This window comes from Henckelia pumila, chromosome 4 (assembly GCF_033568475.1).
Source record: "Henckelia pumila isolate YLH828 chromosome 4, ASM3356847v2, whole genome shotgun sequence".
Classification (NCBI taxonomy): domain Eukaryota; kingdom Viridiplantae; phylum Streptophyta; class Magnoliopsida; order Lamiales; family Gesneriaceae; genus Henckelia; species Henckelia pumila.
Genome location: NC_133123.1, coordinates 53,345,970 through 53,364,192, shown reverse-complemented (window position 1 = coordinate 53,364,192; position 18,223 = coordinate 53,345,970). Strand labels below are relative to the sequence as shown.

Genomic DNA, 18,223 nt, shown 5'->3' with positions numbered 1-18,223 from the left:
CCAAGAGATCCACTAGGCTGTCCTGACATCATCAACTGTGCTCACCTATTGCTGTTCTCCACTTGACGGCACCGATTAACAAGAGTCTCGTATGATGTCGGATCATCACAGACAACAACCTGTGAATAGATATCCTGATTGAGGCCTTGCAGAAAGATATCATACTTGGACGCATCACTCTCATTAATATGAGGACGGAAGGGTAGCAAATCAAGAAATCGCTGTTGATACTGATCAATAGTCATAGATCCCTGTCTCAGCATAAGAAACTCCATCGATCGTGCCTGACGGACTGCTGGAAGAAAATATAATTTCTGAAATTGCTGATGAAAATCCTCCCAAGTCACACGACCCCTCTCAGTATAAGCCTGTGCAGATTTAGCATCCCACCATAATCATGCACGTTTATCTAGAACAAACTCTAGAACCTCCATCTTCTGCTCCTCAGTACAATCGAAAGCACGAAAAGCACTCTCAGTTCTGAACATCCAGTTCCTCGCTTCCTCAGGATTCTCTCCTCCCACCAAGGGTTGCGGTCCTACTTGCATGAACTTATTAATAGAGTAGCGATGTCTACCCTCATGAGGACGATTTTGATCCTCATAATGATGGCAATGGTGACGATGCTGATGACCACCTCCCTGGCCAATACTACCATGACTCTTGTTACCTCCATCAGCCATTATCTGAAAATATTTGCACATTAAAATCCCAAATGCGCAAAATCACTAAAAACTAGAGTAAAATCCCAAGTACTAATTCCCAAAATCTAAGCATGCTCTGATACCAAAAATGTAGTGACCCTGCATTGAATCACCTACTAACTGACAACTATGACATGCATTAAACTTAATTAAAGCATAAATACTAAACAGAGAAAAACGTGCGGAAACATAACCCATAATTTACATATCAGCTTAGTAAAACATTTATAGTAGTGATACAACCATATAGAAAAACTTAAAATACAATTGTCTAAAACATTATACAGCTAAAAAAATCATGTTGTATAAAGTCTCCTGAAAAGCTTCGGCTCCCTAGTCCTGCCTCAAACTACCAGCTCCGTCCATCCTGCGACCTGCCCGTGGAATAGGGTGTCCAAGATAACAACTAGGACGTGAGCGTAACGCCCAGTACATAAACATGAGTAAACATATGTATATGATGCATGCAATCGTGATGACTCGTAAAGGGTCATCTGATAAGTAATGCTCAGTATAGGCGCCACATGAGTGTTGTAACCTCGTGGATCAACCTTTGGGTACAACCACACTTTTCTAGTATACCAGAGTAGTCAGACATACATGTCCTTGCCATCGCGGTACTCTCAGTGACAGACTAACTAGTATAGAGCTGAGCGGCTCTATAATCAGGTATAACAAGTTATAGGCTCAACGTGTATATGCACATTACATATGAATATGAAAAGCGGTAAATCATATATCATGCCATATAATAATACCAAATAAATGCAACACATAAACATGTATGCTCGTTGGCAATCTCAGTCAATGTGTACGTACCTCTAGGCTAGTTCAAGTCTAGTAGGATCCTAGGTTCCAAGCCTATATTCAAAAGTTCACCGTATCACTACACAAGTTTTATAAGTCTTAATTAAGCTAATAAATACTCCCAAAACTTAAATAGATTCCCGGACCATACCTTCATCCGTAGTAAGCCCTTTGGAGTCGCTAGTCCCGGATGACTATAACCACGCCTTGGTTATTCCAGAACTTCTATAATAACCGATAGGGCCCTCAAGTGTATATCTCACACTATATAACTGAAAAAGGAAACTCGGGAATTCATAATTTGAAATGAACTCTGAAGACCCCTATTTATAGCCCTCAAAATCGGTCAAGTTAGGATCCCCCGAACTCGGGTTCGGATCGTCCGATCTAGCTCCATGTCTGCATGTGAAACACGTCGAGTTCGGACCATCCGATCGCCACTTCGGATCATCCGAAGTGTCCTATATCCGACACTTGTTAAAATCCATGGCTGAGTAATCCTGCCTGCTTGGCATAAGGGAGTTCGGATCGTCCGATCATCACTTCGGACCGTCCGAATGTGCCTTCCCTCCGAAGTCAACAAGCCCTCTTCGGAGCCCCCAGAATGCTGAGTTCGGATGTCTGAAGTCCTCTTCGGACCGTCCGAACTGGCCCAAACATTGGAAGCCCAATTATTAATTCCGAAGTCCGATTAAGCCCTGGAATTGGTTAATTACTAACCCTTAATTATTTTTAACATAATATTATCTTAAAATGGAATCTGGGTTACTACAGGAAGACCCCAAGATCCAAGGTGGGCCTCGAGATCTTTTCTCTATTTGCTTCACCCCTACTGGCCCTGGCCTCTTCTGATTGGTATCGAGCCTCCGACATTCACTTGTGTCATGAGTACCTACTTTGTGCAAGGTGCAATACTTCCTTGCCACCTATCGAGGCACCTCCTGAATTTCCTCCTCACAAACATTCACGACTCTGTCCTGGGCTACCTTTTGGGGGGGGGGGGGGGGGATATGAGGATAGCCTCCCCAAACGATCACCCCTGCCACCAGAATGTCCTCCCTTAACTTCTCGATCCCTTCCTCCTTCATTTCGAGCCATCTATCTCTTTTGATTCCAAGCCTCCTCCATGTTTTTGTATTTTTTTGCCCGGGCTAAAATATCCTTGAAATCTCGAGGAGTTTTCTTTACCAATGATTTAAAAAATTCTCCCTCTCGGAGTCCTTGGATTAAGGCAGTAGTCTTGGTTTCCTGGACACAAGCAGGTAATTCCAAGGCCACTTTATTGAACTTCTTTATGTAAGCCCACAAGGACTCCTCCCCAGACTGCTTCACCTCGAACAGGCTGAAAGGGGTCTTCTTGTACCTCTTGTTGCTGCTAAAGTGTTGTAAGAATACTTCCCGGAAATTAGCAAATGATCGGATGCTACCGGACTCCATTTTTTCAAACAACTTCTGGGCAAAATCTACCAGGGTGGTTAGGAAGACCTTTCACTTGATTCGATCTTCATAGCAATGCAGCATGGCTATATTTTCAAACCTAGTCAAATGATCCTCTAGGTCAGTACTGCCATCGTACTCCCTGATTTTGGCAGATTTATAGTGAGCAGGCAGGGGCTCCTTCACTACTTCCAGGGAAAAAGGATAGTTTCGAGATTTAACTTGCTTAGACTCCCGCGAGCATGTCTCCTCCAACCTCCGTATCTTTTGCCGTAATTCCTTCAAATCCTCGGCTACGGTAACATCCATGGAGTCCATATGTGAGGCCTCCTCTTTTTTTTTTATTCGTATTCAGATTGCGAACCACCCTGAGACTCCTCTTCCTCTTGCATCTCCTCATCCTTATCCTTTTCTTTCTCTTTATCTTGTTCTCGTTGTCATGCTTGCATGGCCAATATCCTTTTCACAGCCACAACAACCATGGCTTCATACTGCTCAGTCGTCGTAGTAATAGTTCGTTGGGAACCCTCCGGGGGTGGTTCAGGAAAAACAACCATATCTACGCCTTGAGACTCAATTTTCCACAGACGGTGCCAATGATGCGAGGATCATAAAAATGTTTTCCCGGGAGAGTGAATGGGTAATCACCCGGGATATCATGACGATGGTATCCTTCTTCCAATACGATTTCTACACACACGAAAACAAGGAAATCGTTAGTGAAGCACCGGAGGATTTTTCGGCATCGCCACTCCGATGCTTAAGTCAGATTACGTGTGGAGAGTGGGCTTACGAGGAAATATATGTAAGTTTGGGAATTTGAGTTAACATAAATATGAGAGTGTACCTTGTCCAGGGCGGGACCTGATATTTATAGAAAATCCCGAGAAAAAATCAATGATTACTCAATATGGGTCCTTCTAACAACATTAAATGTGAAATGATAGCATTTAATTCGAAATGACGACTCTCGTATTTCCTGGGGAGGACCATGTCGTTGCAACATGGTTTCTGAGCCACTTTTCCTTGGAGAAAGTCAAACCATGTTCAGACGACGTGTCCCTTTCTCGACCGCTAAAACCATATGAGCCCGATCTCTCTGATAGCCTGGTTTTCATCCACTAACCCGGGCAATGCTTCTATCTGGGTTCCATACCGAGACACATATCTTAGCTCCCCTGTGAATAAGTCCTCTCTTCCCTACCCGGGAATAGCTCCCCACCTGGGCTTTCACTAATCACTTGGGTTTGATGATATCCCGAGAAACCTTACCAGGGTATCACGAACCCTTAATTAGATTTATCCGGCATGAATTCAAGCAAAAAAAATCCTCAGTTGTAAAAATCGTTCCATCAGATAGCAATATCTGCATTTCCATTGCATGAATTGGCAAAAATGGTGAGGATTACGGCTGTTCGAGATTATATTCAGGGACGTTGCTAGAGGGCTCAATTTTTTTCAATTTTTGTGTATATGTATATATATATCATTATATAATTAATTAAATAAAGAGTAATAAAAAATTAAAATATAATTTTCAACATAGTTTGGCCCCGCTTTAATTTTTTTAATTATTTTAACATTATAAATATTGCTTTCAATGTTATCTTATTTGGGTTAAACCAATAGCTCTTATTATACTTGTGAGATCGATCCATACTTTTCATTAATGACATAAACACTAATTTTATATAAAAATCATATAATATTAATTGACTTGCAAACATTTTTAATTTTTTTTTTATATTAGATAGCTATCACTCTTAAACTTTTGAATATCTAATTCATCATGTTGCTTCTAAAAATAACATGAAAATCAATTAACATAAAAAATTATGTATATGCACACATCGCATGCAAGGAACGCTAGTTTTAAATGAGAATTGTATGTTTTAAATTTTATGCATTTGATTGTGCTCTAAAGAAAATTTAACATATAGAAAAAGGAAAAAGATTTTAAAAAAAATTTTCAATGGCAAACAAGGAACAAAATGAGGAAAAAAAATAAGATTAATTTATATATATATATAAAATAATTATCTAAACACTTTTTTTTTAACTTTAAAATTGTTTTTTAAAATAGTTCCAAACACTTTTTTAACAATAAAAAATAGTTGTCAAAGCTCATATTACGGAGAGGTTCGACCCTACCTCATGGATTAGGGTGGGTGCGGGTCGGGTAGTCAAAATTACTACCCGAACCCGATCCGAAATAATCGGGTACCCGCAGTCGGGTACCTTGTTTTTTTTTTTTTTTTCAAATTCATTGAATGTAAAAATTAAAATCAATCCATATATTTGTGGTTTTGAACTACTTCAATCCTTTGATATTTACTTATTTTTAACAAGTTTTATAAGAAATTTCTCAAATATATCAAAGAATTAAATAATCAAGTTATATGGAAAAATAATCATTATTTCTTAAGTGTTATGTATGTATATTGTATACCCAATCCAACAAAAAACGAACGATTATTTTAATTGAGAGAAATAAAATAAAAATAGAGAGGATATGAGCTTGGATAATGCATACTAATATATATTGATTTTTCAAAAAAAAGTAAAAAAAGTCGGGTACCCGAACCCGATCGGGTAGTATAATTACTACCCGACACCAACCCAAAAAGCATAATATCGGGTTCGGGTTCTACCCAAACCCGATTTTTTTAAAAAATAACCGACCCGATCGGGTCGGATAACCGATACCCGACACTAAATGCTCACCCCTACCCATGGGTATTATCCCATGGGGTAGGTGACACTCACTAAATGGTTCAAATCATGTGCACCCACTTAATCATATGCGCTCCATATGATTTGAACCAATAAAATTCTTCCACCTATCCCATGAGATTGGGTCGAATTTTTCCATATTACGTTAGAACACATTTTATAAAAACTTTTTAAAAAACAAATTTATATAAAAAAAAGCCTGGGCGGTGACCTTTCCCGCCACAATCTCGTAGTTGAGAAAAATGGAGGTGGGTCTGAGCGGCAACGCTCTCAAAACCTTCTCTCGATCTATCATATGCCTCGCGCGCATCGGCAACGAGCTCGTTCTCCAAGCATCACCGTCTCTGGTGACGTAATTTTGATTTCTTGTTGCTTTTTGGTTTTTCTGAAATTGTTGCGAATCCGATTAACCTAACCGCAGTTGCAGCAAGTCAGCTTTGTCTACAAGATCGATTCTATACTGTTTTTTTTTTTTTTTTTTATAAATATAAGTTTGGATTATAGTTTTGATAAAGTAATTAGGGTTTTATTCTCTCATTATTTTTTTTCCCCAAATTTTTGCATTCAATGTAGTGTAAATGTCGTTTGAACTTGGAATGGAGCAGAGTCTCTGCTGTTTCGGTTTTCACCTAATATCCAACTTTTTATGGCAGCTTACTTGTCACACTCTTAATTCGTCGAGGTCTGCCTATCAATCCATTACCTTGAAACCCGATTTCTTTGATGTTTATTCAGTTTCTGGTGCCAAGGTGCAATGCAGTGTTTTTTTTTTTTTTTATAAATATAAGTTTGGATTATAGTTTTGATAAAGTAATTAGGGTTTTATTCTCTCATTATTTTTTTTCCCCAAATTTTTGCATTCAATGTAGTGTAAATGTCGTTTGAACTTGGAATGGAGCAGAGTCTCTGCTGTTTCGGTTTTCACCTAATATCCAACTTTTTATGGCAGCTTACTTGTCACACTCTTAATTCGTCGAGGTCTGCCTATCAATCCATTACCTTGAAACCCGATTTCTTTGATGTTTATTCAGTTTCTGGTGCCAAGGTGCAATGCAGTGTGCTTTTGAAGGTATTCCTTTTTGCATTAACAACAGTCTACTAAGATATTTTTTATATGGTTGAGATCAAAATATTTTGATCCATGCAGGCCATCTGTTCAGTATTGCGAACTCCAATTGCAAATATAGAGCATATAAGTGTTCTGCTGGCTGATCCTAATTCACCAAAGGTGCAGTGGACTTTACAATGTTTTAATGGTAGAGTTCTTTTGTTACAACTTATATTTTCATCAGTTACTCTACTCAGTTCCCACTAGATAAATGTTCATATTGACAGATTTTGTAATTATTGTTGGAGTTGGTAAATAATTGATTGTGGGATCTTGCATCTAAGTGCTAAACCTTATTATGTACCATTGAGCCTTCTGTGCAAAAGCATCTAAGATAGATATGCAGATGGCAGTTTGTAGATCGAACAATTATTTAATGGCTCAAGTTGTATACAAGTTTTTCACCCATTAAAATTCTATCTGTTCAAACACGGAATGACATACATAATATAGAAGGTGGAGGGGATGAGCTGATTGAAATTTTTGCAATAAAAATTTAAAGATCGGAAGTTATTTGGTGATCCAATTATTAAATGAACTCCATGTTTAATTGAGTTTCCGCTTCAATGTTTTGCCTTGATTTTGATGCAGAAAACATCAATCATAATTTTACGCTGCATTAAAACTGAAGTTGATACCCATACTCCATTATTAGGGAATATTTCATTCATTCCCTCATGTGCTGTAAAATCAGATGTTCTAGCTACAACTCTTTTGGTGGTTGAACTCACTTATTTGCTACCAGTGCACTTAGACCTATTGAGATTGCACTTCTTCTGTTCAAAGCAGAAATGCAGCTCATGGTGAGGAATGGGTACAATAGTACGATTCCAAAAACATTTGGCTCTAGTGACCTCTAATCTGGCAACTGCATATAATTGTTAAAACATGAGAAGCAGGGCTGCTATCAAGAAGGCATAAATGTTTTTGTGGACCTGTCAGACTTAAAAAATTTAATATACTTTTGTGAGCATGCCAAAAACCCCCTTGATTGCTTGGACGAAAAATTCAAAATATCATAAATTTCCTTTGTTCTTCTTTACAAAATTTGCTATTTTGCTTCTAGACTGAGGTTATTTGATATAAACTACAAGAATGGCATGTAAATTTATTGATAGCTGCAATATATTTCACACTCAACTTCTTTCCAGTATGTCCCAAAATATTAGTCGTAGAAAAAAGTGCATTATTTCATCACTGTCACTTCTAGCCTATACCTGCTTTAAGTCTTCAATCACTGGTTAATCAAGTTTCAAGCGTGTTGCATTGTGTTCAGACGAATATGTCTGGAATTCTACATCATCAAGTTCCATTTTTATCACCTGTCATGGTTTGTACCGTGAATTTTATGTTCTTTTACAGGAATGAGAAAAACCTATTGGATCTCATGCAATGTTGAACCTGATATGCAACAACTATCGCTTGATCGGAGGCTTCTTCCTAGCAGCTTTGTAGTTCGGCCTCGGGATCTCAATAGAATACTAGCTAATTTTCAATCAACACTTCAGGAGATCACAATAATTGCAACACAACCACCTACCTTGAACCCCAATGCTGCAGATCAGTTTGAGGGAAAAGCTGTTGAATTTAGAAGTTACATAGGCCCAACCACAGGTACACTAGGCAACTTTGTATATTTTTTCACTAGAAAAAGCTCGGTTCACGGCTAATATTAGAGAGTACACACTCCAAAATGCAGAAAACGATTCATTGCTACATACTCAGCTGTGGATAGATCCTAAGGAAGAGTTTGTGCAGTACGCCCACTTGCGAGATCCTGTGGATGTAACATTTGGAGTGAAGGAACTGAAGGTGAAGCAACTAAATAATTTTCTTACCTTCAATGAATTAAAGAAGTGGTGGTGTATTAAATGAAAAATTACAAACAGATTTTCGATAAACTTAGTTTCATGCCCATGGCAGTCTGCTACTTAACTCCAAGCTCATGCATTTCTAGGCAACCTCTATTACCGTCAAAATAATGCCAGCAGGATACTTTCAAATGTTCCAATTCATCATAATCTGAGCTTTATTATAGTTTCATTTTCTGTAGTCTATGACACTTATCTTCTTTTGGTTTATTTTTGCAATTCCCAGGCATTTCTGTCATTCTGTGAGGGATGTGAAGTTGACATACACATATACTTTGATAAAGCTGGCGAGTAAGATTAATTTTCTTCTCACACTTAACTAGTTTCTAATTAGCATTTAAGCATTTTCTTTCCATTGTTCATGAACCATGCTTTACGATTGAGGATGCCTCTAGTACAGCTAAAGTTTGCTATCGTAATGCCACTTCTTTTTGTGGCATGCCAAAATTCTGTATCATCGGCAAAACCAGAGTTGGCAATATACAGTTTTCCTCTGCATGTATTTAATAAACATTTTTCTTTGTCGTAGGTGGATCCACATATTTTGAACATTCCTGCTAATGCACTACCTTTCATCAAATTTTTACCTTTCAGATTCAATTTTTGCCTTGCTAAATTTGATTGGCTAACTGGATAAACAGGCCAATTCTAATGGCGCCAAAATTTAGCTCGGATGACGGATCTTTTTCAAATTTTGATGCCACGCTAGTGCTTGCAACCATGCTTGTCTCCCAGCTCAAAGTCAAAAATTCTGCTGGACCTCCTCCTGCTGCCAGTGCAGGGGCTTCAGCACAGCAAGATCCTAAAGGAAATACTTCTGATCAGCTGTCTGATCACACCAGAATTTGGTCTGAACTCTCAGGTGAGTTCAACATATTTCTTAGATTGTTAGACTAAATAACTCGTGTTGGTCTTCATGAATTTGTACACATGAAGGATGTGCAGCAAAAGACGGTAATGGCACAGAAGATGGGCAAGTCCATGTAGAAGGAAATCAGCAGACTAAAGGGCATAGGACAATCCAGAGAATTGGTGAGATGAACATTTCTGTGGATAAATATGCTACTGGAATGCCTGACTACCAAGGAACGTATCCTTATAAATATTACGTTGTGCTACTCTTCACTATAAGAGCCACATTACTTATCGGGACCAATTTCATAAACCTACTGGTCAGCTATTTATTTAAAATCATAATATCATGCTCAAAACCAGTGTCATATGAACTTGATAAGAGCATGTTATACACCATAGCACACCTATTTTTAGCAAATATTTGCTTTTAATTTTCTTGACGGAATGTATTAGTCATGGTGCCATGGAAGCAGATAATGCCAGAAACTCTCGAGGTTGGTTAAATGTGCAGGTTTACCCCTTTTTTTTTTGTATCCTGCTTCATGCTCAATCAAATACTACTTCAATTGTTGTACTTTTAGTTGGAGATGTAAATGACAATACTCTCTCACAACGCCATCCTAGAAACTGGGTAGATGCAGTTGCAGATGACGATGAAGAGGATGAAGCAGACTTGTTTGTTCAGTCAACACCTCCATATTCATAAATAGAAGTTATTGTCATTCCCTTTTTATTAGTTGAAATAGTGAATATTTAGCCATATGATCCTAATGTAGAACGAGTGGCTTATTTAAAGAAAGAGGTTCTTACAATAAAACGTTTACAAGTATGAGAACTTCATAGATTTCTGTCTGATGGCATAAATGTCCTGTATTTCTTCTTTGATGCTGTTTATATAGTGTAAAGGTGGGGGCTTGGTGAAAAATTAGTTTCTTTTAAAGACTCAAAAGAAGGTAACATACATGGGTTGCCTTCTCCATTTTGTTTTGTTTTGTTTTGTTTTGTTCTTTTTGTGTATTTATTTATTTATTCTGTTGACAAAAGTTCCCGCTATATCATAAGATCAAAAAACAAGATAAATCCATCATTGGTACATGCATCTACCTGTTTCTTGCATTTTAAGGAGAGGTCTTAGTGCAAATATGAGTAATGTTGATGACTTGGTGTATTGTGGTAACTTTGTCTGTTTTTGTGTTAATTATAGGTTCATGGTGTAATGAGGCTTTGTTAACTGTTTTTGTGTTAATCAAATTTTTATGGCGTAATTAAACTTGCAGACGAGTGTACCTCGCCACGACGAAATATCCAAGCTATGGATATAGATCGAATGTTTTATACTTGAGATTATGATGACAGGATGTTTGCACTTTGCTCTAAGGACTTGATATCCAATTAGCATAGTTTAAAAACATGTTTAAAGGATATATAGTGTACTTTCTTAAAAAGATAGCATTAAGCATTCTAAAGAAAAAAATTAACATGAAGCATAATCTGAAGAGAATTGAACGGAGTTTGCAATACTCTTTGATGTTGTTTTCCCCCTATACACTCTATATAAAGAATATCTCTAATAGTTTCCCCCCTATTTATACTATATAACATAATCTATATATAAAGAATGTGAGACCTTGGTTCTAAACAACTAATTAAATATACAAGATCCAACCATTAAAGCAATTAGATTTTTTTTTTTTAAAGAAGAACGCCTCGCGCCCGCGCGAGATAACGTCTCGCGCGCGCGCAGGCAACACATCCAGGGCCCCGGCTGAAGGCTCGCGCGCGCGGGCTAACAAACCCGAGCCCCTGGAAGACCCCGCGCGCGAGGAACCACCTCGCCCGCGCGCAGAAAACCTGGGCAGAAATGCTTAGGCTAATAATTCATTCCCGCGCTCGCTTCCGACGTGCCTTCAAATACATACACAAAACGGGGTGTAGAGAATACGCGCAATATCACAACATGCAAAAGCTCAAGTCCGATACATCAAGGTGCATAGCAAGATTATTAGTACATGCAACAACAATATTCCAACCCTGAAACTCGCATAGACAATACAATATAACGACGAAGTTCGAATTCTAAACACGTTCCAAAAGTAAACTAGATTGACATGCTGATTCGACTTCTATATCGAGTCCCACTACTAGCTCTCCCTCTTGATGCTAACCGGGTCTTCGTTGACTCAATCCTGCCCCACCTGTTGCCAAGTACACATACAAAACAAAGCAACAGCCGGATAACTACGGTGAAAATGATATTCACAGAAAAAGCAACATAATAAGTAATATACCAACAACATGCTTTCAAGACAACATAATCAAATCAAAACGAATGATATGCATGTCTTTAAAATAGGGATATCGATTCTGATAAACAAGGGGTTGCTGCTGTGCTTTTGGGATCCCGAGGATGAGATCACGTAACGACTCACCGACTCTCCCAATCGAGGTGGTGCCACTTATCCCACTCTCCTAGACTTTGGTGCGACTATAAGGAGTATGTTGACACTAGGCAAACCTCTACGCCCAGGCCACTAGCTTAAAGCCCCCAAAACGTCTAACATAAAAAGGACTATTCTGCCCGCTAAAATCAAAGGTTTGACTCAATATGAATGCATAAGAAAACATAAAGCATTAAGCCATATAACAAAACTCAATCAACACAAAATACAAGTTCCACATGCTAGAACAAGTATTGATGCAAGTACGTGATTTTAAGGGAAACTCGAGAACCAATTGTCCCGAGTATGCTATCCCGCTAACGATGACTGCTTTTAACTTTCGATGCAGTAGCTCCAACTCTGGAAACGCTACAATAAAAGGTTTAATAAAAAAACTAAACAATCCAACAACAACAACAATGGCTCAAGGTAATCTCTTTACCGATCTTCATCCAACTCTTGACGATCAACAACTGTTAACTCCGGGCTTGACAACTCCAAACGAAACTGTTCAGATACAAATAGATGATCAACAAAGACGATCAATTTACAAGACAAAGATCAACAACTCAAAACGGTTCAAATCTCCCAAAAACTCAAACCGGCGGCATAACGGCTAAAAACTAAACAACCAGAAACGCAGACAACAGTTCAATATCGATATCAACTCGTATCAATGCTAATACAACAATAACAAGACAATTCCAACAAATATCAAAACCTCATTTTCGAAAAAGGCTTCCAAAAAATCATAACAATTCCGAACGTCGCTCTAATTCAAAACCGACAGATAATAAACGATTAGAACTCTGTCAAGAACAACATACTCGAATCTTGAACGATTCTAACAACATCCGAAAAATAGAATGTATCGAATCGTAGAAAAACTTACGATATAACGGAGCTCTCACTGCAGTGATCGCTAAACTGCCTTCAGAAATAAATTCCAACGGCCGGATCGAGCTCGGACTGGATTTTTAAAGCTCAAAACTCAAAATGGGCGCTTCAATGGTGGAGATGGCAGCTTGGAGGAGGTGAATGGAAGAGAAGAAGACTTAGTCAAGTCTTAATAATATAACAAATCCAAAAATTACGTTTTAGTCCCTGAAATTTCCAAAATTTGCAAAATAGACCCTGATCAAAATCAAGTTAGCTCTTGAATTCTGTAATCTCCGATTAAATCAAATAAACTTATTTAAGATAAAAACGGGGCGTTACAAAGAATATCTCTTAGAGATAAAAAGGACAACCATTTTTTCTCTTTCCTTTGTCAAAATTGCTTATATATATATGGGTTAGAGGTCTTCAATTTTTCAACATTTTTACAGATCATATGAAAACAATCTATATCAACAATTGTTCAAGACCTATGGAAGAACAGATGAAACATCAACGACTCAAGACTTTTGCTTTTAAACACCATTTCCTAGATCACAAATGTGAAAGTTACAATCTGTTTGGATCAACTCCGATTCTCAAGGTTTACATCAAATTGGGAAGTTATCTCCAAGATTCCAAATTCCATTTCAAAACAGAGACACCAGATATTTTTGAACATTACTGCAAACTCTACTAAAAAATGGTTATAGACATGATACCAGAAGTACCAGGATGACAGGGGGACATGGTATGGAAGCGAGGGAGAGGCATGAATTGTAGTAGTACACGGAGTAGACAAATGGATTGATCGAAGAAATATTTTATTGATAGGATTGAAAGATTGAAATACAAAGCTATTGAATTGTTTCAGAGGAATTAAAACAGATACAGAGGAAAAATATTAAAATTTATCTCTTTATGTTTTTCTCTGTCTAAATTGGCTCTGCTTTGCTCTGGATCTGATTGCCTGCTTTATAGTAAATGAGGAACACCTGTAGTAGGATTCCTTTCTTACTGATAATGGTGAAGGGTCTTGTCTCGTTTTGTTGAAGTATGCTTCTATCAGATTGAATGGGAATAGAGAAGAGATCGGATCAAATAGTACAGATCAGATGAGCTCGGTGTTCAGATGAGTTCATGGTCCAGATCGAATACTGGGATCAGATCGATGTGATGGTCAGATGAGTCTTCAGATGAGTTCATGCAGATAGATTGCTCGAGTATTGTGACTTGGTTAGAATTCAGATGGAGTTTCCGTAAAGCTGGAAGCTTGCAGACAGATCGATGCAAATCGAAGTACAAGAGCAGATCAGACTGATGAATGAAAGCTTATCAGGTTGGACCATGTTGAATTTATAATTGGGCCGCAAGTTTACTGTTGACCTAAAGCCCAAAGATGAAAGTCGGTGTAATTCTATATATAAGCAGATGGAAAGATGGACCGCAACGAACATAACAAAAAAATCAAAGTCTTCAAATATATTGAGAGAGAAGAAGGAGAGGATTTGAGAGAAGAAAACTTGGGCGTAGATTGTGACGGGAAGATTCAAGTATCAATAGCTTGAATCGTGTCTGTATCTAGCATTACAGAGTTTTCTGGTCTATCTCTGTAAAATAAGCTCTGTTGATTGAGCTTGGTTTGTTCTATTGGTGATTAATAAAGTGATTGTGTTGCTCTCCCGTGGACGTAGAAAAATTTCTTGCCGAACCACGCAAATATTTGTGTCGTTTATTTTGCTTTCGCGTGAGTTGGTGTGTGATCGGAGTTGTGTGTTCTTATATGGGATTATTGTTCTTGTGCGTGTTGCTTGTTAACTTTCTCGGAATACCAAATTTTCGGATTGATTCCTAACAAGTGGCGCCGTCTGTGGGAAACTAAGCAAAGATGGTGGGATCAATGAAGTTTGATATTGAGAAGTTTACGGGCAAGAACGATTTTTCGCTCTGGAGAATTAAGATGCGTGCAATCCTGATACAACAAGGATTGGTGGAAGCTCTTAAGAAGAAGGAGGAGATGTCTGATGATATAAAGAACAAGGATGAATTACTCGAGAAAGCACACAGTACAATTATTCTTTGTTTTGGGTGATAGACCTCTTCGGGAGGTGGCCAGAGAAAGAATCTGCAGCGGCGGTGTGGCTTAAGCTTGAGAATCTATACATGACGAAATCTCTGGCTAATCGTCTGTACATGAAAAATAGGTTGTATTCCTTTATGATTAAGGATGAGAAGAACCTTGAAGATCAGATCGAAGAATTCACCAAGATATTGGATGACTTGGAGAATATTGAAGTAAAGCTTGAGGACGAAGATCAGGCATTGATACTTCTGAATGCTCTTCCAAAAGCATATGAAAATTTCAGAGATGCTTTACTATATGGAAGAGAACAGCTGATAACATTGGAAAGAAATTATGTATACTATTCAATCCAAGGAACTTCAGAGAAAGTCAAACAAACACTGAATCACATGGAAAAGGTCTTATGGCAAGAGACAGAAGTGATAAGAGGACATCCGGTGGGAAATACAGGAAAAAATCCAGATCGAAGAGTCACGAAATATACCAGAACAAAAATTTGGGTAATATGAAGTGTTATGCTTGTCAGAAGGTTGGACATCTAAGAAGAGATTGTCTGGAAAGGAGAGGGAATCAACATGAAAAATCCAAGGAAGATGGTACTGTTGCCATAGTTTTAGATGGATAAGACTCAGCAAAAGTATTGGTGGTTTCTAAAGGTGATCAAAATCACGAATGGATATTGGATTCAGGATGCTCCTTTCACATGTGTCCTATAAGATCTTGGTTTGACAATTGGAGGAATCAGATCAGGGGATGGTATGTTGGGGAATAATCAATCATGCAGGATAAAGGGCTCTGGAAACATCAGAATAAGGATGCATGATGGGATCGACAGAGTATCACCAAGGTGAGGTATGTGCCGAGTTGAAGAGAAACTTGATATAATTGGGAACACTTGATGCTCAAGGATATTCATTCAAATCTGGAGCAGGAAGTATCTCAGTGTCTAAAGGACTCTCTGGTTGTTATGAAGGCTTGTTAAAAGAAACCTCTTATATGTAATACAAGGTGAAACGATTATTGGAAGTACAAGAAGTATTCAGGAACAGCAAGACAAAACCAAGATATGGCATCTGAGGCTTGGACATGTAAGTGAGAAGGGATTACATGAGCTGTCTAAACAGGGTCTGTTAGGTGGAGATAAGATAGAATCACTGGAGTTGTGTGATAGTTGTGCTCTTGGGAAATCAAAAAGAGTATCGTTTGGTCAAGGAAGTCACACAACTGAGCAACCATTGTCCTACATTCATTCAGATCTATGGGGTCCTTCTCGGACAAAAACTCATGGTGGAGGTAGATACTTCATGTCTTTGATAGATGATTACTCAAGGAGAGTATGGACATTCATCTTAAAGACTAAGGATGAAGCATATGACAAGTTCAGAGAATGGCTGCTGGCAGTAGAGAAAAAGAGTGATAGAAGAGTTAAACACCTGAATTACAGATAATGGACTGGAATACTTATCAGATAAGTTTGTCAAGCTATGTAAGGAGAAAGACATTACCAGACACAGAACAGTGGTATGAACACCACAGCAGAATGGACTAGAAGAGAGAATGAACAGAAATCTTCTGGAAAAGGTCAGATATATGTTGATCAATGCTTCTCTTTCTAAGTCCTTCTGGGGAGAAGAATTATCTACTGCGTGCTATTTGGTCAATTGGTGTCCATCCAGTGCGATTGGTTTCAAGACACCAATGGAGAAGTGGAGTGGAAACACCTGCAGACTACTCAAACTTGAGGGTATTCGGATGTCTTGCATATGATCATCTGAAATAGGACAAGTTGGAAGCAAGGGCATTCAGATGTATATTCATTGGGTTCGGATGGTGTGAAGAGTTATAAGGTTTGGAACTGGAGTCAAGAGGTCCAAAGTGCTTCAACACTAGGGATGTGAAGTTTGATGAATCCAAACTGAGATATAAAATGAATACAGATGGAAAGGACAGTCAGATCAGTGTGAATGATAAACTACCGATTGAGGTGGAGTCTTCTGTGCCAGGATGAATAGTTAGATGAGATGCAAGACGATGATATGACAGCGAGTGATCCAAAAGAGGACTTGAGTACATATAATCTTGCAAGGGACAGAACCAGAAGGGAGATCCAAGCTCCTAAGAGGTTTGGTGAAGCTGATCTAGCTTGGTATGCACTTACAGTAGCTGAGGAGGTGGAGTATTCAGAGCCGATTACATATGATGAAGCTATGGCGAGTAAACAGAAAAACAAGTGGATTGAAGCTATGAATGAAGAGATAAACTAACTTGAGAAGAATCAAACTTGAACGTTAGTAGACAGACCGAAGCATCAAAAGAATTGGGATGCAAGTGGATCTATAACAGAAGGAAGGAACTCCTGGTACAGAAAATATCAAGTATAAAGCTAGATTGGTTGCAAAGGGTTTTGGTCAAGTAGAAGGGATAGATTTTAATGAGGTCTATTCCCTTCAGTGGTCAAACATTGTTCTATCCGGATTATGTTAGCATGGTGAACCAGCTCAACTTGGAGCTTAAGAAGATGGATGTGAAAACTGCGTTTCTACACAGTGACCTAGAAGAAACCATTTATATGGAACAGTCAAATGCTTCATACATTAGAAAACACAGAACAAGTCTGCTTACTGAGAAAATCATTGTATGGGCTGAAGCAGAGTTCGAGGCAGTGGAATAGTAGGTTTGATGAGTTCATGATTGTGTTGGAACACTGTCGTTCTCCGGATCGAAAAGAAAGTGATACCCGGTGCAGCGGAAGTTTTAAAATTTTTATATGGAACGATTCCATATCATGAGTATCATATAAATTTTACCTTAAAATCTCGAAGCGAGATTATGGACACCAACAGATTAATTGCTCTTGTTGTATATCCCACGGAACTGATGAACGAACAATTCTTCAATCAAGTCCACGAACAGAAGTTTAATCCTCTGATAGACTGCACTAGAAATTCTATCAGAAGTTTCTACGATGAGATAGAACAGATATGATCTGTTAAATCAGACTGCAAATTTAGAAATTTGCAGACTGAATTTCGAACACTGTGAGGGAAGGGGGCGCCCGAATTCTAGATAGGAGGCTCTCTAGGTTTCAAAATTTTGTGTCCTGTTACGTGTAATTTCTGCACTGCAATAACTTATTTATAATGTGGGCTGCTAACAGCTTAGGGGCCCATTAGTCATAAGTTCAAGCATGACAAGCAAAGCCCGCATGTTCAGAAATTAATATAAAATTCATCGTGACTCAGATTGATAAATCAATTTCACCAATGTGCACAGAAACCATTTCTGCATCTTTTAAAGTCAAGATAATTTTT

The 18,223-nt window shown here is 38.3% G+C and overlaps 1 protein-coding gene across 2 annotated transcripts; it reads left to right on the top strand.

Annotated features, from left to right (window-relative positions):
• Positions 1-5,887: 5,887 nt before the first annotated feature.
• On the top strand, positions 5,888-10,420 carry LOC140865982 (uncharacterized). 2 transcript variants are annotated; one of them, XM_073270836.1, is made up of 11 exons: positions 5,888-6,028; positions 6,335-6,430; positions 6,631-6,750; positions 6,829-6,937; positions 8,152-8,403; positions 8,489-8,601; positions 8,887-8,951; positions 9,302-9,522; positions 9,606-9,750; positions 9,969-10,009; positions 10,097-10,420. In XM_073270836.1, the coding sequence occupies exons 1-11, from the start codon at positions 5,924-5,926 to the stop codon at positions 10,219-10,221; spliced, it is 1,392 nt and encodes a 463-aa protein (XP_073126937.1). In that variant the 5' UTR covers positions 5,888-5,923; the 3' UTR covers positions 10,222-10,420. The 2 variants fall into 2 exon arrangements, with proteins under 2 accessions (XP_073126937.1, XP_073126936.1); XM_073270835.1 differs by having other exon boundaries at positions 9,597-9,750.
• Positions 10,421-18,223: the final 7,803 nt, after the last annotated feature.